The 22,154-nt window shown below is 43.9% G+C and overlaps 1 protein-coding gene across 3 annotated transcripts in view; it reads left to right on the forward strand.

Moving 5' to 3' along the window:
- The window catches only part of MON2 (MON2 homolog, regulator of endosome-to-Golgi trafficking), a 169,665-nt gene that overhangs the window by 133,206 nt on the left and 14,305 nt on the right, over positions 1–22,154 (forward strand). For all 3 annotated transcript variants that reach the window (XM_065399746.1, XM_065399738.1, XM_065399755.1), the window contains 4 exons: positions 11,320–11,380; positions 13,484–13,607; positions 14,344–14,551; positions 21,126–21,208. In XM_065399746.1, coding sequence (XP_065255818.1) covers positions 11,320–11,380; positions 13,484–13,607; positions 14,344–14,551; positions 21,126–21,208 — 476 coding nt within the window. The remainder of the gene's footprint in view (positions 1–11,319; positions 11,381–13,483; positions 13,608–14,343; positions 14,552–21,125; positions 21,209–22,154) is intronic.

Raw genomic sequence — 22,154 nt, forward strand, 5'->3', positions numbered from 1 at the left:
AGCGCGGCGCGCGTGGCTGAGGTCGCGCGCCCCCCCCCCCCCCCCCCCCCCGCCGGCAGGGGGCGAACCCGGCAGCCGCGCTTCTGACTGTCAGGACAGTCAGAGCGCGGCGCGCGGGGCTGAGGTCGCCCCCCCCCCCCCCCCCCCCCCCCGCCGGCAGGGGGCGAACCCGGCAGCCGCGCTTCTGACTGTCAGGACAGTCAGAGCGCGGCGCGCGGGGCTGTGAGGTCGGGCCCCCCGGGCAGGGGGTGAACTCGGAAACTGCCCCCCACCGCAGGCTGTGAGGTCGCCCCCCCCCCCCCCCCGCACACGCGTCGCCATCTCCCGCGCCTCCTGCCTGGCGTCCAGCGTCACTTCCGGGGCTGCTGAGGCGGGAAGCGCTGGCTGGGCACGAGGCAGACCTGGTAAGTCCGAGCGAGGGGGGAGGCATCCGGCCTGGGCTCTAGCCGCAGCTCGCTGGGGTCAGGGGGATGTCCGGGTCAGGGGGATGTCCAGCTCAGAGGGGCTGGGCTCAGAGCTAGGGGTCAGGGCTGCGGGGGGATGGGGTCGGGGGGGGTGTCTGGCTCAGAGGGGCTGTGCTCGGAGCTGGGGGTCAGGGCTGCTGGGGGATGGGGTCGGGGGCTGCTCAGCTCACAGGGGCTGTGCTCGGAGCTGGGGGTCAGGGCTGGGGGGGGATGCCCAGCTCAGAGAGCCTTACCATGCTGCTAACCCCCGTCTCCCCCGTCTCCCAGAACCTCAGCGCGCCGCGTCCAGGAGCGGCCCTGGACAGCGCTGCAGCGGCCTGGCTCCAGCGGGACGTGAGCTCCCGCTGCTCGGCTGCAGCTCACAGCCCCGCCCTCTTACCCACACGGCTCTGAGCGGGAGGAGCTCAGGCCTCTCTGGAGCAGCGCCGCTGCAGCGCTGTCCAGGGCTGCTCCTGGACGCGGCGCTAGGATGACCAGACGTCCCGATTTTATCGGGACTGTCCTGATATTTGCTTGTTTGTCCCGCGTCCTGAACGATGTTCGGTCGGGACACTGGACAAACAAACAATTTTGCCCTCTGCTCCGGCGCACAGGCGGAGCCCGGAGGGGCTCTCACCCCCCCCCCCCCGCCCCACTCCGCCTCCTCCTTCCCCCATTGGATCCCTCCCCAAATCCCCGCCCCCAGCCCCGCCCCCTCACTGCCCCATTGGATCCCGAGCCGGGCCTGGGGAGGAGATGCCCCTGTGCAGCAGCCTGGGCACACGGGCCATGGCCGGCCGGGGCCGGGAGCGCTGCAGTGCAGCGCGGCGGCTGCTCCAGCCCTGCAGCCCACGGGGCAGCACGGTGCGTCCGGGGGCAGCGCGGAGCGGGCAGGGCCCGGGTGGGCGGCGCGGCCCGGGGGTGTGGGCCACCCATCAGAGACACGCAGCGGAGAGGGGCTGCCGGGGCGAGACTTGTCCCAGGCGGGGCGGCCGGCGTACAGGGGCGAGGAGCCGGTCAGGGTCCCCCAAACCGATAAACTTCCCCGCCGCTGCCAGGGAGCCCCGCACCTCTCCCGCTCGGCTGCGCTCCAGCGGGCCGGGGGGCCAGAGGCTCCGCGGGGAAGGCAGCTAATGCCCCCGGACCCTCCAACGGCTGGATGAGCTAATTCCCGAGAAGACCAGCAGGAGGCGCTGCCGGGGTGAGTCCTGCTTGCTTACACGGGGGCTGGGCGCGCTGGGGGGGGGGGATGGGGTTCGGCGGGGCTGGGTGGCGCGGGGGGGGGGCGTTTCAGTACGGCCGGGGGGTTTCGGCCCTCGGCTATTTTCTTTGGAGTAATATGGCCCTCGCCGCTTTACGAGTTGTGCAGGCCTGGTATAGACACATGTAAGATTTTGTTGTTGTTGTTGCTCATTTCCTCCTTAATACTTTTGTCAGCATTATCTTTTATTATATATTTTCTTTTTCACATTCTCAAATAAGCCCATAGAGACCCAATTTGGTGTTTCAGATTCACCTTCCCTCCGCCAACTGCTTCATGTATAGTTCTCACAAGCAGTTCTGTTAACCTAAAACTCAAGAGATGGATTTATTTATTGTTCAAGAGAAGTTTCTCCAGTTCATATACTCCTTTTAGTAAACTCAGAGGGCCAATGTGTAAACCTTAATTCCCTTATCCGTACACTTTCTATGCTTCCCCCCCCCCCCCTTTCTTCATCAACTGTCAGTATAACCTAATATAGCACAATTTTCCCTCAAAGATGAGTGGCAATTGGGAATACTGTTTTTAAGAAAAGAAAAGAAAAGAAAATTAAAAGAAAACCATACCACAGTTGGTTGAATCATATTTTGCTTACATTGCTATGTGTTGTGTGAAGAACTCTGATAGTGATTTTTGTATCCTTTTAGAAATAGGGATTCATAGCTGGGAATTTTTTTACAAAGTCAAAGCAGCAGGTTTGAAGGCATCTTGTGATTTAGTTTTCGTTTTCTATTTGTGATGCCCAGCATGGCGATCCATTTGATGTAGCATCACCAATTAGCTCCTTTCAGTGCTAGAGTTTGCTAAGGCAAGTCGTACACAGCAAAGAGGAGTTGATCACATTTTCAACACTGTGATATTAAAACTGTTCAGTTCACCTGTAGCCAAGAAAATGTGCCCCCATACTTCAGGATGTATTAAATTTAATCTTTTCTTTTTTGTTAGGGGTTAAAGTTTACATAATGTGTCATTCAGAAGGAAACTTTCCAGAGATTTGCAATAAAATCCTTAGATTTCCTATTAGATTTTACCTTTGACCTTGATGGAGTGCCAGTTAGATATTCTTAGTACTCATTTCTTGAACACATACCTCAATGGGTATGATATACTATAGAGGTAAATGCTTCATTCATTGTGCACATGACTGACAGTATTAGTAAAGGGAAGTAGGTTATAAAGCCACCTGTGCAGCTATATTATTATTATTGCAAAGACTAGGAAAAGTTTTACTTGTACAGTATAAGATTTGAATTGGCTGTTGCAACAAGTCATATGTACTGAAAGATGTGATCTTTTCTGAAGAGTTTGGGGTTTAAAAGTTGTCTTTTAACTTTTAATAAAAAAATTGATTCATCATGCAGTTCTTACTGCAGCGAATTTATAAACTCCCAGTTAAGAAGTTTATAAGGAATGAGTATCTATAACAGTGATGCTTTTGGCACAGTGCAAGCAGGAAGAAGTTTATTTGAATCTATCCTGTAACAGCTGCCATTCTATTATTTATTATAGTGGCGCTCTAGTACCAGCAGTTGAGAAGCCCTTTGTGTTTAAAGGACAATTCTTGTTAGTACTCTAAAAAAAAATCTACCTGGTTACTCAGGTTATCTTGAAATTTGATGTGTCGCATGGGATATAGGTAGTGATCCAAATTTGGGGTCTTTTGGTCAATGGGTTCCCGAGATACAACCCCTTGAAATAAATAGCTTTTTAAAAACTTTTTATTAATGCAAAGTTACAATAAAATATTAACATACTACAGCGTCCATTTCTGGTTCAGGATCAGGTCAATATTTAAAGATTCTGGCTTTTTGGATGGAAAGTCCTCTTCTGAGTATACTTGAAATGGTGACCAAATTTCTAAATACCTGTCCTCTTTTGACGCTTCTCTTGTGTATGCACTTATCTAGAGATCAAATCATGACTCTGATCCTGGCACCCTAGAGAGTGCGTGGGGACCCTCTAGCCCCGAGGGGGTAACAAAATTCAGAACATTACTAGCAAAAGAGTTTGGTTCTCTGGTTAGGCTCTTGAGTAAGGATCTAGCACAGTAGTTCTCAAACTTTTGTACTGGTGACCCCTTTCACATAGCAAGCCTCTGAGTGCGACACCCCTTATAAATTAAAAACACTTTTTAATATATGTTAGGCCATTAAAAATGCTGGAGGCAAAGCAAGGTTTGGGGTCGAGGCTGACAGCTCATGACCCCCCCATGTAATAACCTCGCGACCCCCTGAGGGATCCCGACCCCCAGTTTGAGAACCCCTGATCTAGCACCAAGCAGATCACACTGAGCGTGTGCAGAGAGCAAGGTTGAGAGGATTTGTAGTTGGAAAGCTATCACAGCAGCTGGATTATAGCTCAGGGGGATAAGCAGTAAGACTTGGATCCTGAACTCACCCAGCCAGTGACAGTTTAAATCCTACTTTAGGCTGAAATCTGGGAAACTCTGGAAGACATATTGCTAAAATCTGTCTCTGTGAGGGGTTTTTATTTGGGGGGAATGTAATCAAAAATAAAATAAAGATGTGAATGCTTGCTGGCAAAGGAGGGGCATTTTAGGATGTGAAGGGAATAGAGGTGAGAGGGGTTTGTCGCTGCATTGAGGGAAGGCTTTGGGGAGAGGGATTGAGGGGATGGGAGGCGGGACACTGAGAAGGGGACATGGGGCTGAGTAACAGGTCTTGGGGAGAACAGGGACAGGGGCACCTGTAAACCAGACATTCTCCCTTTCTGTGTATGTGCTGGGATCTGGAGCCCCCTTGCCCTTCTAGAGGCGTCTGAGCCCCTCTTCCTGCCCCCCATTATGAGAGCTGGGATATGGGGGCGCCTTGCCTGTCTGTGGATATCTAGCCCCCCTCATGTGAGCCAGGTTCTGCGGTGTCCCTGCTCCCTGTGGTGTCTGAGCCCCTGCTCACCCATTCCCATGTGTGTGTGCGCTATGATCTGGGGGGGCTTGTTAGGGTTGCCAACCCTCCAAGATTGGCCTGGAGTCTCCAGGAATTAAAGATTAATCTTTCATTAAAGATTACCGTATATACTCGTTCATAAGCTGAATTTTTTTTAGTAAAAAAGGGAAGCACCAGAGATGGGGGGCGGCTTATGAACGGGTATAGAGAGGGAGAGGTGGGACACAGCCAGAAGGGAAGAGGCGGGGCCAGAGTCTCTCCACTGCTGGCCACGCTTCTCTCCCCCCGGCCTCCGAAGCAGCTGCAGCTCCGAGGCTGGCAGGCTGCAGCCGTGCCGCTCGGCCCTGCCCCCCAGAGCAGGCTGTGGCCACGCCGCCCGGCCCAGCCCGCTGGAACATGCTGTGGCTGCACCACCCGGTCTGGCCTGCTGGAGCAGACTGCGGCCGCGCCGCGCCGCCCAGCCTGTCGGAGCAGCTCCAGCCAGGTCAGAGACCTCCTCCCCTGGCCCTCCCCAGATAAGGTGGGAAGGGATGGGATGGGGGAGAGTGTGGGGGTCCCAGGCTAGGGGTGGGGTCATGTGGGGGGTGGTCACAGGGGTTACTCCCCTGACCCCCAGCTTCCCCTCCACCCCCCCCAAAAAAATATTTCCCCACCAGTTGCTGTCCTGGCCCGTCAGGGTAAGCAGCTGGCACGCCGCCGGGACACTTTGTTTACTTAGGTTTACCTCCGTGCCTGCGGACGCTCAAGGTAAACAAACCATCTCGGCCCACCAGCGACTTATCCTGATGGCCCGGGAGCCAAAGTTTGCTGACCCCTGAATTATAGGATCGGCTTATAAACGAACCGGCTTATGATCGAGTATATACGGTATGCCCTGTGATGAAATCTCCAGGAATACATCCAACCAAAATTGGCAACCCTAGGGCTTGTGCTCACCTATGGAAGATAGACAGACAGACAGACAACAAGGAGTCTGGTGGCACCTTAAAGACTAACAGAAGGTGCCACCAGACTCCTTGTTGTTTTTGTAGATACAGACTAACACGGCTACCCCCTGATAACCCCCCCCCCACACACACACACACACACACACACACACCATGTGAGGTAGGTTCTGGAGAGGGTTTGCCTTTCTGGGTGGGTGAGAGTTCCTCTCCCTACTCCTCCCATCACATGAGATGGGATCTGGAGTACCTTTCCCCTCTAAGGGGGCCTGAGCCCTTCTCCCTACCGTTTTCCATGTGAGCCAGGATCTGGATGGGGAACTTGCAACAGGCATGCTCGGAGCATGCACCAAGAACCAACTGCTGTGAGATGACTGGGATGAGGAGTTGAGAATGGGTATACTTGACACATATCAGAAACTCTCTCTAACACTGGAGAGGAGGGATGGGAACACCTACTGTCATGAATGGAGCAGTTCACACATCTCAGAGCTATTATTTCAGGCTGCATTCATCTGCACTGGGTATTTTCTTTCAGCTGCAAACATCTCATTGAGATGAATGGGCCACTTCACACCACTCTGACCCTGCTGTGCTGCTGATGTGTAGAGCCTGTTCTCCCCATTCTCCTAATTTCATATAATATTATAGTGGAGCACCAGCTCTGCTCTAGCTAAGGTCAGGAAGCTATTCCTGCTTAAAGATTGACTCTTCGTAGTATTCTAAAATCCATATGCTTACATGGATTAACGTGAAATTTGCTATATCTTGTGGGAGTGTAGTGTAGGATTAGTAAAATATCCCAGAGTGCATTGTCCCACATGGTGCTGTGTGCATGGCCTCTAGGCCTCTATGCCCCCCTGAGGTGTTATAACCTTGTCTATATTAAGACAGTTTTTTGAAAAGTTTCCATTGTAGTTAATACTGTTTGAGCTTCACTAGTGTTAGTAATAGTGGGAGCCAACATTTTAAACATTGTTTCTTCTAAGCCTGCTTAGAGTACTTCTAATCAACATGGTACATCAAATGCTGGTTTATAAACATGTAGGGTTTCTTTTGTTGCTAACACCACTAAAACTGAACTAATACTGGCAGTGGTGGGAGGCTTGCTTTCTTTCTTTGCAAAATTGCAATAGCATAGAACAGATAGTTGCCCAGATTTTCCCAGAGTCCACTGATATTAGAACATCTAAGTAGGGTAGTAGGTGTTGCCATGTAAAGCACAGTTGTGATGGTAGAAAAGTTGCTGTGTGGATGCAAATTGAACTGTTTTCTTTTAACCAGTTAAGGTGATCTTTCCCCTTAATCATGATTTTGTAATCAGTTAGCCTGTGTCTACACTAAAACTAAGTCTGTTCCCTGGTTCTCAGCGTTGAATCAAGCATCCGGGATTCCTTTTTGTGCTCCTTCAATTGCTCTTTCTCTTCTTGTCAAACAGCTGGATTGGCTGCCATGATTTGTCTTCCCCCTTTCTATAAGGAAGGTTCACTCTATATGCATCCGAAGAAGTGGGTTGTAGCCCACGAAAGCTTATGCTCTAATAAATTTGTTAGTCTCGTCTTCCCCCTTTCTATAAGGAAGGTTCACTCTATATGCATCCGAAGAAGTGGGTTGTAGCCCACGAAAGCTTATGCTCTAATAAATTTGTTAGTCTCTAAGGTGCCACAAGTACTCCTGTTATTTTTGCGGATACAGACTAACACGGCTGCTACTCTGAAACCTTTCTATAATGAAGATGCAAAAGCACAAAAAGAAATCTCTGGCCAGCAAAGTTAAGGACAATAAGGTTAAGTATAACAAGAATAAAAGGAACCCCAACAATGGTATTATCCATTAATGGAACAATTGTCAATAATGCAAAAGCATAAGCATTCAATAAACATTTCTGTTCTGTATTTGGGAAAAAGTCAGATGATATATTCATATCAGAAGATGATCATGATGAGGTCTAGATATTGACTTGTGACACATACAAAAGAAGAGAAGAGACACAAGAATGATCAAAAGATTGGACAATGTGCCTTTCAATGAAAGACTCAAGGAGTTCAGTCTATTTAGCTTACCAAAAATAAGGTGAAGGAGTGATTTGATCACAATCTGTAAATTCCTACAAGGGGAACATAAATTTGATAATTGAGGGGTCTTCAGTTTATCAAACAAAGGTGCAACAAGATCCAATGGCTAGAAGTTGAAGCTAGACAAATTCCTACTAGAAAGAAGGTGCAATTGTATAAACATTGGAACAACTTAACACAAATTGTGGTGGATTTTTCATCACTGGAAATTAAGTCAAGATTGAATGTTTTTCTGAAAGATATACTCTACTTCAACCACAACCATTGGACTTGAAGCAGGAATTAATTCAGACAAGTCCTCTGGTCTGTGTCATTCAGGAAATCAAACTAGATGATCACAATGGTCTGGCCTTGGGATCTGTGACTTTACCTGAATAGCCCTTTGTCTCTTGAGTTGGGGTAGATTTGCAAGCTACCTATGGGGCTGGATGTGGGTAGATTTTTTTTTTTTTTTTTAAATGAAACCTAGGTAGGAGAGGAGAAACTAAAGTATGTGCAAGGTTGTATGCTAAGCAATTGTTGGTGTTGCCTGAAGAGCCCAGGCCAATGGGAAAAAAAAAAACCATTTAATTTCTCCGTCATAGAACATAACATCCTCCATGCAATAAGTATTGCTTTCTTTACAATGGAAATTTAGAGAAAGAACTACATTGTTTTTTCTAATAAGCCAAAATCATTCTGAACTTTTAGGAGTCAATATATTATTCTTTCAAATTAAACTTTAATTTGCACCAACAGAGCTGTGAGTAGCATGCTGGTGTATTACTTCATAATAATAATTCTTAGAGACTTTTTTGAAAGCAGCTCAAACCATTATATGAAGTAATATTCAAAACCAGAAAAAGTGTGTGCATGTGTACATAGAATATAACAACATACAAAAAACTTCATCAAAAGAACACTGAGGTTGAAAAGTCAAGCTCTCAAAAGTGGGGAAATGCCAGAATTAAGGTTGCCTATGCAACTTTTAATTCAGCCTCCCCGATATGTATGCATTGTGATACAACCTTTAATTACATCATTACTACAGTTCTTGCATAGACACCTTCCCCATTCAGTGTACACGAAGAGAGTGCTCACTGAACGGGTGGCTAATCGATATCTTTATACCCTCAGCATTCAGTGTTTGTGGGTCCTGGGCTGGCTTACTGCACGGCACCCAACACTTGCAGCAAATACAGAATTTTAAATTTTCTTATTCCTTTTTTATGGCACCCATTACCGCAGTATCTGAGTGTTTCACAAACATTATTTAATTTATCTTCACACTATTCCTGTGAGGCAGAGAGATATTGTTTGTTGTATCTAGATCAGTGGTCCCCTAACTTTTCATGGTCAGGCCCCCCCCATGGGAGCCAGGGCCAGGAGCAGGGAGCAGACGGGGTAAAGGGGCCAAAACTGGGGCCACAGCTGGGGGTGGGGCTGGGAACCGAAGCCATAGCAGGGCTGCAACTGGGGGCAAGTCTGGGACTGGGAGCGGAGCCGGAGCAGAGCTGGGGGCAGAGCAGGACCTCCTCTCTCTCCATGGGGGCTGGCCAGGGCCCCACTGCGCCCCCCCCCAAATGTTCATCCGCACCCCTCTTGGGGGGTGCCCCACAGTTTGGGGATCTCTGGTCTAAATTGTTTTTAAAAACAAGCCAGGAAAAGAGAATTTCTATTTGCGTCATTGTGAATCTTTATATCCATAGCACAGACCTTTACCGCTTGAGCTAATGGAGTAACTGGAAGCAGTAGTAGGCTTTTATCCTCCATTTAGACCAGTCACTAGCTGGGGATAGGATACACAGTTTGCAGTGGGTTCTACAAGAATTTTCTAGACAGCGAATGAATGTTAGGACTTGGGCGTTCTGGAGGGGAGTATAATGGTTACAGACCCTTCTGTTGTTTTCCTCCCTCAAGCCTATCCCCTTTTGGACCTGGGCCCCCTTTCTCTACTTTTATCCACCTCCAAACTACACCTGTCCGTTCTGCTCCTCATCCCTCTGCATTCAAGTAAGGTGCCTTTCTCCTCCTCCTCCATGCTGCTTGGCTGCTAGCCTGGGAAACACTGAAAGCAAAGGAGAGAGAGTCTCCTTCCTTTCAGTTTTAGTGTCAGGCATCACAGTGGCCCCCAGCAGACAGGATGAACAATTGCAGGGAAAATCCTGAAGCCTTGGAATTGAGTATGAACAATGTGGTTGGCATAAAGGAGGTATGTGGGACTGGAACATGTTCAGTGCAGACAGAATGTTTGGAGAATCTAGCTGCCAAATTCTGAGAGGCTTCCACTGAGCATGTGCAAATAGCCATTTGCATAGGGTTATAAATTGGCCATATTTGGGTGAATTTTCACGGGAGAAGCAAAGTACATGACCCTGACCCCAAAGGGACCTCTGTGCCCATCTTCAAGTCTCTACTCTAAAGCATGGAGGTGCTAGAATTTCTCAGTGAAAATGGTTGTAAGAATTTTTTTTAACACTGGCAAAAAAACATATTTTTCCCTAACGTTGTCCTCAGAAATTGCTGAATCATTTTTACTGAATGGTTAAAGCTTGGCAAAGTTATAAGCAACTAAAACCAGTTTCTTATAATGTACAGTATTAGGCAAACTTAACTATAGGAGTCCCTAGACAATAAATTACATATAAAATGTAAACTCAAATATAAGGATTGGGTGCTGTCTACTGACAGGACAAAAAGACTGTGCCAACTATTTTGAAACTTACAGACGCTCTCAGCCTCATAAATGAAGGGCACATACATTTAAAAAAGTGATGTTACATTATAGAGGAGAAAGCATGAAATTGTTCAGAATTAGTTGTTTGTGAAACACCCACAATACTTCAGTTTCATGTCAGCATCGTGATTTAAAATATGGACAAGCCCAAATATTTTTATGGAGTAGAATTCAGTGATGGATGCACTCTTGTTAAACAGGAATGAGAGAAAATGAACATTTGGTAGTTCAAATTGTGTGGTTTTTTTTATTTTTTTAAAAAGAGGGGAGAGTATTGTACCAAAACCAAAAATCGGGTATCTGGTAGACGTGGGAAAATCATGTAAAATTCAAATGTGGCAAACTTAAAAATAAAAATGACAAAAATCGTATAACCTTGTGACCAGAGAGGATAAGCAACAGTGGTAAAATATGTTTGATCCACTGCGGTGTCTCTGTGGAATCTTTGTAAAGGGTTTACAGTGACAATTTTAAAGTTGCTATTATGATATGAACAGAGAGGAACCTGTTGATACACTGATAAACTACTCCTGTACCACAGTCTTTATCTTTGCAAATTTCTGATTTTTTTTTTAATTGAAGAGCTGTTTTTTAAAACACTAATACAGATGATTACAAACACACACACAATAGCTAATGAAACAAAGCACATATCAAAATAATACTGTCAGTGACAAATGATTACTATTTAAAGTCAATAATCAACTGTTTTTGTAACACTTTATTATGGTTTCTTACGTTTTTTAATACGACGTTTTTCCTCAGTCCTTTTTAGATTGTTTTATTTATTCATACGCTGTAAGGTTTGTATTCTAAAATATTAATTAGTCTCTGGCATATACAGTACTAGCTTTATGTATATACATATTTTTTATTTTAACACCGTGCATGCTTCTGTCTCTCTATCTTTACAATTTCCAGAAGATTCTACGCACTTTAAAAGTATAACATAATATTTTCATGTTTCTTTTTAGTATACCTCCAGATAATCTTTCTATTCAAGAGTTTCAGAGAAATGAGAGTATTGATGTTGAGGTGAGGAGACTAGAGTGTTTTTGTATTACCTTATTATAAACTAACTAGGAATGTTCAAACTCATAGGTAACTGTCATAAATTAACATCTGGAGAAAACTATGGTTGATACTGAATTTTACTAACTTGGCTGCAACTTCTTTTTTGATCAGTAAAAAAGATGATAAAACCAGGGGTCCAGATTGTGGCTGGCTTTTGGGGTGTGCTTAGGGGTGGGAAGTCATGCACAAGGAGTTCTTTGTTGGTATCAACTGGGGTGCAAGACAACCCCAAGGAATGGGAGCAAGTGGGACATGTCTCTGTCTCCCACACATTATCTGGTTCTGCACAGAGGGAATGCATGTGGCAGCCTCCTAAGGGATGGCATAATTGCTGCAATTCTCCAGATGTCACGGAAGCCTCCTGCTTTCCTGAATTAAAAAGTCTCCTAAGCTTTCTCTGAGAAAGTGCAGCTCGATCCAATCCCATACTCAAGGTCATACTTTAATGGCACAATCTGTCCCATAATTGTTAAATAGAATTATTTCTGTATTCATAAATAGTCCTTATTAAACGTTCATAAAGGACCACACTGTGAACCCCTTACTCCCATTTGTGAACTGTTACTCACACAAGTAACTGCTTACCATTTGAGAGTAAATGTTCACAACCTGACCTAAAGTTGAATGCCTCATGTTGCACTTTCTTAAGAGTGAAGCAACACTCTTGATTGGCCAAGAGATGATACGCATTCAGTAATCATGATTATTTAAGCAGTGACTGTGTTCACTTCTTTAAAAAAACCAAAAAAACAAAAAAAACAGGAAGATATGGTCCTTGCTCCAGGAACTTTAAATCTGAATGGACAGATGAAGCAACTCAGACACACAGTGCCCTTGACGACCTCAGGCAGGTTATCAGACAGCACTGCAGTTTAAATGGGTGTGTTACAGTACTTGGTAGGGTTAACATTGGAAAAGCCTTGGAGAAGGAAGAGAGACTGGTCACTTTTCACACCAGGGCTGAGATAGGAGTTCTAGGTTGAAGGGCAGTGATAATTAAGTGCTTTAGCTTCAGTTATCTCCCAAGGACTGCAGCCAGGATATTCAGAGCTCAGGATTAAAAATGGAAGCAGGGTTCCCTGTAGTGGCCTAGATCAGTGGTTCTCAACCTACACAAGTCTTCCAGAGGATACATCAACTCATTTAGATATTTGCTTAGTTTTATAACAGGCTAAATAAAAAACACTAGCAAAGTCAGTACAAACTAAAATTTCATACAGACAGTGACTGGTTTATTCTGCTCTATATACTATACACTGAAATGCAAGTAAAATACTTCTAATTGATTTATTTTATAATTATATGATAAAAATGAGAAAGTAAGCAATTTTTCAGTAATAGTGTGCTATGATACAAATATATTTTTGTCAGATTTTGTAAGCAAGTAGTTTTTAAGTGAGGTGAAACTTGGGGGTACGCAAGACAAATCAGACTCCTGAAAAGTATCAGAGGAGTAGCCGTGTTAGTCTGGATCTGTAAAAAGCAACAGAGAGTCCTGTGGCACCTTCAAGACTAACAGATGTATTGGAGCATAAGCTTTCGTGGGTGAATGCCCACTTCGTCGGATGCATGAATTTTGTACTCCTGAAAAGGGGTACAGTAGTCAGGAAAGGTTGAGAGCCACTGATGTAGATCTAGTGTGCAGTAAAACAGACCTATTGATGGGCATGGGACCTAATTGTCCCATGTTAGTTCCTCTCAGGATCAAGCCAAAAGAGAACCTTCTCTTATAAACACATTCTTCTGCTTGGTCTTGTTAATACACTGTCTTAATCTTCTAGTTAAGATGGAGTAGGGAGGGGAAGAGGAGGTTTGGTTCTGAAGGTCAGATTGTCCCTTTCCAAAACTCTCTAAATTCAGTTTGAAGTAAACATTTCAGCAATGATTTTCAAAATTCAGTGGGATCTGTTGCGTGATCTGCCCTTCAGAAGATCAGGCAGATGCCTAAAATATGTATCTTGATCCATTTCTTTAAGTGTATATATGTCTTGTAAGTGTTAGTTATAATTTTAATCACTGAATTTTTCCTAGAAAACAAATTTAAATGTATTTCATTTGTTTTAGGTGGTGCAACTCATCAGCACAGAGATACTGCCGTATGCTAATTTTATTCCCAAGGAATTTGTTGGTCAGATAATGGCTATGCTTAATAAAGGTTCAATACATTCTCAGTCATCCTCATTTACGGGTATGTTACCTCAATTATAAACAAAAGATATAAGAACAGTGTAAAAATCCTGTGGAAGGCAAATTAAAATGTGCATATTACAATACCGATTTTACCAAAGATTTTAAACTTCACCAATATCATGAATAAGTTCCCAGCCCACAGAGGTGAACTCAAATACTATAATTTCTTAATCTATGGGATAAATTTCATGCTATGAAGAATGCATAGTATTCTGTTTGTTTGCAACTTTCTGGTAATATTTCTGCATTTTGGGGTAAATATCTTGTTTAAGGATGCACTCTTGTCTCTTTGTACTTACCTAGGCTTTGAGTCTTTTTTTTTTTTTTTAAACTGTCTTCCTCCACATCCCACTCACTTTGGTCTCCAGCATGCAAGTTAAAATAGGTACTGGTAATAATTTCAGGCAATTGCAATGCATAAAAAAAAAAATCCTGTTCTTTAAATTGAGTGACCTTGATAAAACTAAGGGGTGTAACTGACTAGACATCGCTTTTAGATTAAAGTTTTATAGCTAAGTTAAAACACTAATTGAAAATATACAGCTGTTTCTGAATTTTATGTACTAATTAAAAATGGCTGTATGGCTATCTTTTTTCAGAATGTGTGCTTTACAGTATTTGCAAATGTTACCATTTTAAATACTGTAGGTATGATTAAGGCAGCTATTGAAATAAAAAAATATGGTATGTTTACTATGCTTGTTTCACTATTAAAGATTATTTTACTTTGACAGAAGCAGAAATAGATATTCGAATGAGAGAAGAATTTTCTAAGATGTGCTTTGAAACACTGCTTCAGTTTTCATTCAGTAATAAAGTCACAACTCCTCAGGAAGGATACATCTCTAGAATGGCACTGTCTGTACTCTTGAAAAGATCACAGGATGTACTGCGTCGCTACATAGAAGATGAAAGATTAAGTGGCAAATGTCCTCTTCCACGGTATGTACTGTATGTATTTAAAAAAAAAAAAAAAAAAGGCAAGCCAGTATTTTATGGTAGAAAAAAATGTATTTATAATTAAGAATATAATTTGACCAAAAAAAAAATCTGTGTTCTTCTTCAAGTAGTGTCCATATGGGTGCTCCACCCTACGTGCAATATTTCACCTTTCGGGAACCGCCTTTACCGCTTGCAGTGGTCTTGGGAGTCCATCACTATGGACAAGAGGGTTTGGGAGATAATTTCCTCTTATACCTGACAACCCCCCTTCCCTGTCCCTCTTCAGGGACCCTTCCCATGAGAACCTGCTATGGCAGGAAATAGACCCCCTTCTACACCTGGATGCTATAGAACCAGTTCCGACACAGCACAGAGGGGAAGGGGTTTTACTCCAGGTGTTTTCTGGTCCCAGAAAAGAGTGGCAGTTGAAGATCCAGCCTAGTTTTAAGACTATTCAATACCTTTGTGAAGGCACAAAAATTCAGAATGGTGACACTTGCAACGATAATCCTATCACTGAACCAAGGAGATTAGTTCTCGGCCCTAGACCTTCAGGATGCATATTTCCACATTGGAATCCACCCGTCCCACAAATGATTCCTATGCTTTACAATAGGCCAGTACCAATCAATTGCACACATGCAAAATGGGAAATGACTGCCTAGGAAGGAGTACTGCAGAAAAGGACCCTGGGGGTTATAGTGGATCACAAGCTAAATATGAGTCAACAGTGTAATACTGTTGCAAAAAAGAAAACTTCATTCTGGGATGTATTAGCAGGAGTGTGGTAAGCAAGCCTAGAAATAATTTTCACTCTACTCCTCACTGATAAGGCCACAATTGGAGTATTGTATCCAGTTCTGGGAACTGCATTTCAGGAAAGAAGTGGACACATTGGAGAAAGTCCAGAGGAGAGCAACAAAAATGATTAAAGGTCTAGAAAATATGACCTATGAGGAAAGATTGAAAAAATTGATTTTGTTTAGTGGAGAAGAAAAGACTGAGGGGGGACATAACAGTTTTCAAGTACATAAAAGGTTGTTACAAGGAGGAGGGGGGAAAAATTTCTCCTTAACCTCAGGATAGGACAAGAAGCAATGGGCTTAAATTACAGCAAGGGCGGTTTAGATTGGATATTAGGAAAATTTCTGTCAGGGTAGTTAAGCACCAGAACAAATTGCTGAGGGAGGTTGTGGAATCTCCGTCATTGGAGGTTTAAGAACAGATTAGACAAACACCTGTTAAGAATGGTCTAGTTATACATAGTCCTGTCTTGAGTGTAAGCGACTGGAATAAATGACCTACTGAGGTCCCTTCCAGTCCTACACTTCTATGATTTTCAGTACAGGGTGCTCCATTTTGGCCTATCATATGCCCCCATGGGTCTTCTCAAAGATCATGTCAGTAATAGTGGCTCACCTCTGCAGGAATGCAATTTTGGTGTTGCCTTACCTAGTCTATTGGCTTCTGAAAGGACACTCCTGGGAGGTGACTTCTCAGGCAATGTACGAAGCCATAGAACTCTTCCTGAAGCTGAGCCTGCAATTGAGCAATCTGAAGTCCACCTTGACCCCTGTGCAAAAGAGCCTTCCTCCCAGTGCACAGGTTTATGTCCCCTTCAGACTTAATCAATACGATTCTGATCAGCCCTTAGACCTTGGTCAGGTACTGTCCCTGGCTACTGGGGCATATGGTGGCTGGCACTTTCGTTATAGATCACTACGCCCTTACCAAATTCACGGTCCATGTTGGTCAATTTCACAGTCAGAGGATTAAAAAAAAAAGTAAATTTCATGATTTCAGCTATTTAAGTCTGAAATTTCATGGTGTTGTAATTGTAGGGGTCCTGACCCAAAAAGGAGTTGGGGGTGGGGGGGAGTTGCAACGTTATTGTAGCAGGGGTTGCGGTACTGCTACCCTTACTTCTGTGCAGCTGCTAGTGGCGGTGCTGCCTTCAGAGCTGGGCAGCTGGAGAGTGGCGGCTGCTGGCCAGTATCCCAGCTCTGAAGTCAGCACCGCCGCCAGCAGCAGCAGTGCAGAAGTAATGATGGCATGGTATGGTATTGCCACCCTTACTTCTGCACTTCTGTCTGCAGAGCTGGGCCCTCAGTCAACAGCCACCACTCTCCGGCTGCCGAGCGCTGAAGGCAGCAGCACAGAAGTAAGGATGGCATGGCATGGTATTGCTACCTTTACTTTTGCGCTGCTGCTGGCGGGGCGCTGCCTTCAGACCTGGGCACCCGGCGAACAGCCGCCACTCTCCAGACCCCCAGCTGTGAAGGCAGCACAGAAGTAAGGGTGGCAATACCACGATCCACTTAAAATACCCTTGTTGGACCCCCCCTGCAACTCCCTTTTGGGTCAAGACCCCCAATTTGCGAAATGCTGGTCTCCCCCCATGAAATCTGTACAGTATAGGGTAAAAGCTCACACAGAGGCCAAATTTCGTGGTCTGTGATGCATTTTTCATGGACGTGAATTTGGTAGGGCCCTATAGATCACACATGACTGCTTATGCGATGCCTTTAAGGGTAGGTCAGGATGGTTTATTCGCTTAGCAGACACAGTCTCAACATGTTGCTTTCCATACCCAGTTCTGTATAGTTGGTGGAAAGACCTTCACAACTTGTGTGCGGGAGTCCCCTTCATCTGTCCTCCCCCCAACGACTGTCATAATGACAGATGCTTCCCTGTTGGGATGGCGTGTGCATCTAGACTCCAAACAGTTCAGGGTAGGTGGACGCCTCAAGAAAATTCTCTGCATATCTTCCTCCTGGAACTCAGTGTTACCCTGGAAACAGAATTTAGGTATCCCTCCAGTAGCTCACCTAGTGACCCCTCCAGGGTTTACCAAAGACTCCCTCAAAACAACCCACCTATTAACAATCAGGTATGAGTCTCCAGGGTGGCTAAAGCAATACCTGGAGGACATGTATACAGACTTCTGATAAATGATTGACCCAGGTAGTATCTTTCCAAAACAAGTCACCCTTTTATTGGTGCAAACACAAATCCCCAACACAGTAACACAAATCCCCAACACAACAGGCTAAAGCACCCCCCAAAACTACATTACCACACAGTTTGATGTGATGCTAAGTGGCTGCACCCTGCTTGTGGTGATCGGTCATTCACAGGCCGCTGACAGTTCCTGGTAACTGTCTTTAGATTATTCCTCTCTGATCTTCTGATCTTCTTGTGCTCTCCTGCTCCTAGTCTTTTCCCTCTTTATTGAACTGCTCCTGGTCTTTTCCCTCTACTGGACTGAATGGGCAGTACTGAACAGGCAAAGCAAACGAACAGAACACTGATGTCCTCTGTACCTCTTCTTATATCCTCTTCTGACAGGCTTGATTGACATGTTGTTTTGCTTGCTTTTGCTAATATCTTTTTGTCAGAACTCTCCAGAGCACATACCACTTGTAACATTTATTTCTAACATACCTGGTTTCATGATCAACAATTAACTCATTACTTGCCATTTTGCAACATAGTTTATAATGTACCTAGTCTTATGATCAACAACTGCCTCATTTCAGGTTGTCCATGCCACTTTGCAACATTGTCTCTAATGTAGCCAGAAGGTCCCCAGCCTCATGGTCAATGTTATCTCACCACTGTTTTCCCTGTCAACTTCTCCCCTGCCAATATCAGTACTACATGACCTACAGTTTTCATCTAATAGTGAAGTGACTCTTGCTTATTCAAAATGGAGGCCTGGGATACAAGATGGAGCCTGGGGCCTTCAAAAAGGGGTTTCTCTGGTATCAAGGGCAGGCAGATGCGCGTGTCTCCAGTTTTCTGCCACTAATTAGAGGCAAAAACATAAAGGTCATGACTGACATGTCATAAATGTTTTATATAAACCAGCAAGGAAGAGCAAGATCCCCCTTCCTTTTGCTGAGGCTATAAAGCTTTGGAATTGGAGTATATGAAATCAGATTTTTATCACAAAATGAACTCCAGGAGTTCAGCATGTGACCGCAGACAGACTCAACAAGCACTTCTCTCAAGACCATGAGTGGGAGATAGATTCAACCATACTTCACCACATATTCTACCAATGGGGTACTCGTCAGATAGACTTTTTCACCGCAGCAATAAACAGGAAATGCACCAGTTTTGCTCCAGAACTAGTCTGCGTCATTGATCCCTGGGGGATGCCTTTCACCTCCAGTGGTTGCTGGGTCTTCTGTATACGTTCCCCCCAACTCCTCCAATATCCAGAGTCCTACTCAAAATAAAAAGGGACAAGGCCAGAGTTGACAAACATGGTTTCCTTATCTGATACAGATGACAGTGTTCTCCCCAATTGCTCTTCATGCCACTCCTATCGTCTTTTAGAAGAGTGGGAAGATCCATCACCCGTCTTAGAATCCTTCACCTCAAAGCATGGGCATAGAAACTGCCTATTCACAGCAAGTAAAAAGGGGGTTACTGCACAGCAAAAAACAGTCTACACCCTGCAGTTACAATAATGGACAATATTTGCTCATTGGTGTGATCTCAAACACATTGCACCAATAACCTCATTGCTGCCAGACATACTGGATTACATTCTAAAACTACAGACCTCAGGATTATCACTGAATTCCATTAGAGTTCATCTGGCAGCCATCCTCCAATAGAAGGTTACGCTGTATTTGCCCACCCAACGACAATGAGGTTCCTCAAAGGCCTGTGCAACCTTTTCCTAACAATTAAATGCCCTACTACAGTTCAGGACCTCAGTTTGGTTCTTAAATGCTTTACAAGATCACCGTTTGAACCTATGGCCTGCTCACAACTCTGTTTATCAGTGAAATTGGCATTTCTGATTGCCATCACATCGGCTTGCTGAATGGGGGAAATGGGGCTTTTATGGCATACTCCCCATTTTATGGCACAGTCCCCATATTTTTCAGAGACAACGTTACATTATGACCATACCCCAAGTTTTTGCCAAAAGTACCTTTTGATTTCCATATTAATCAGCCCATTCACCTCCCTGTCTTTTACTATAAACCTCACCAGATAAAAGGGAGGCATTGCTCCACACACTTGATGTCAGGAGAGCCCTTGCCTTCTACCTTGATAGGACTAAACATTTCAGGGAGACCTCCAGATTTTTGTCTTGATCTCAGACAGAGCAAAAGGAGGTGCAATCTCTAAAGAGAGGCTCTCTAGCTTGATAACTGACTGTATTAGTAACTGCTACCGATCTCATAATCTTGAAGCACCCACTGACATACAAACTCACTCTGAAATCTATTTCCACCTCCACAGCCTTTCTTAAGAATGTTCCTATCATTGAAATATGTAAAGCCTCAACACGGGCTTCTATGCATACATTCGCTGACTGCTATGCTATAATTCACGACTCTGCTTCTGATACTGTGTTTGGCTCAGCAGTACTTTCTTTCACACTGAATTAGACTCCAAAGCCGCCTCTTCCTTAAAAGGGAACTTCTCTGTAGTCACCTAGAGTGGCGAACCGATAGGGACACTACTTGAAGAAGAAGAAATGGTTACTCATCCTGTACAGTAACTGCAGTTCTTCGAGATGTATGACCCGATGGTGCTCCAGTACCCACCCTCCTTCTGCTCTGCTTCAATTACCTGTCATGGGGCTTCACGGTAGAGAAGGAACTGACGATGGTTAGCCTGTGCAGTGCTATATAGCAACGCCATGGAGCACAAGGTGGAGTAACATGCATTCTCAGTCTGAACAGACACTGCTATGAAAAATTTCCCACAGAAGTACAAGGGGCACAAATGCTCCTAGAGTGGACACATAGAGGGACACATCTCGAAGAACTGCAGTTACTGCACAGGGTGAGTTACCATTTCTTATGGAAAAATGTGTAAGGGCAGGGAGTTTCATATCAAATGCCAAATTTGGGAAGGCTATTGATTGGAAGGGCCTTTAAGAAGCAGTTATCCTCAGGACTATTACCCAGAGTTCAGGAGTGCAATATATAGTAGTACAATTGTATTTCATTGTCTCTGAAAAGTTTCTGTAACCATCTCTTCCTTTATTTCTAGAAGAGCTATTGATAGGTTGATGAGAAAATAATAAAGTTCCTAAAAATAAAATAAAATAATAGCAAAGTAGTAGTATTCTGAAGCATTAGTCATACCATAGTTGTTGTTGAAATAGAAAACTGAACATAAATATATGGTAACATTTTTAAAAACACTTAAATAACTTAGGCATCTCAGTTCCATTTAAAAGCTTTTGAAAATTTTATCCATTGAGTACATGATTGAATAAATGACTTCTGTGAGACTACTTATATGCTTGAAGTTAAGCACATATATTAGTGTTTGCATGATTGAGGCCTATGTATTGACATGATTTCAAAAAATTAAATTTAATATAAATTGGTCACATGTATGTGGGAAATGACATCAGTTAAAGATGAATGTTAATTACAGCGTTAAATAACCTTGGTTTCACTGGGTTGCTTGTCAAAGGTTTTATTGTTCAAAATTTGTTTTTGTATTTGCTATATAAAAGTCAACAGAAAAATCATATTCTGGGAAACATTTTTGAAATTGTACAGTTGATAGTTTATATATTTTCCCCTTGTAGGCAGCAAGTAACAGAAATCATATTCGTTTTAAAAGCTGTCAGCACTCTAATAGATTCCCTTAAGAAAACTCAGCCTGAAAATGGTAAGTTGTTTTAATCAGAAGTCTAAACAAAATTGTGTACCCAATATGTTTGTGCAAAAAATATATTTAAAGCACTATTTCCAAGAAAAGTATCATCCATAAGAATCTTAATTTGCCCTTTCATGTTTGTGTAGCTGCCAAGTAGAAATTTTTAAAACATCTCTTTAACGGGTCCATCAGCCTACATAAATAAAATAATATCTAACTCTTATATATTGCTTTTCATCAGTCACTCTCACAGCACTTGACAAAAGAGTATCACTAGAGTAGAAAGCTTCCAGCTGAGGTACCAATGCCCTTTCTTAATCTAAAACATGTTTTGGTAAATAATTACTATAAAATATGATAAGATCTTAGAGTGAAATTTTCTTTCTTTGTATCTTTTCTTTATCTCCCATTGTAGTCTACATCCTTTAATCTTGCTAAATCTTTGTTTATCCAGACCATATTCTATTCAATTCTATTAAAGCTCTCATTCACTATTAGGTCCATTAAGATTAAGATAGTCATTTATGTAAAGTGATAGGGATAAATTTACTTTTCTAAAGATACCGTCTGTGTAATATTTTTACTTCTGAGTGTTGGCTCCTTAATGCTGCACAAGCAGAACTCCTGTAGCTTTTAGAACATTTTTGGTCCTTATGGGCAGTGTTCACCAGTAGTCTTAACTGTTGCTCTTAGAAAACTTTTATTCAGTTCATTCTTGACCATAGTCAATAAAGGAATGTTCATCAAGAGCTGTGCTTCTCCTGCTACCACTCAGCACCACTCGGCTTCTTTACTTCGCTGCTTCACTGAGGCTACATCCTCACTACAGGGGGGGGTCGATTTAAGATGCGCAAATTCAGCTACGCGAATAGCATAGCTGAATTCGACGTATCGGATCCGACTTACCCTGTTGTGAGGACGGCGGCAAAATCGACTGCCGCGGCTCCCAGTCGACGGC

This window comes from Emys orbicularis, chromosome 1, assembly GCF_028017835.1.
Source record: "Emys orbicularis isolate rEmyOrb1 chromosome 1, rEmyOrb1.hap1, whole genome shotgun sequence".
NCBI classification, from domain to species: Eukaryota; Metazoa; Chordata; order Testudines; family Emydidae; genus Emys; species Emys orbicularis.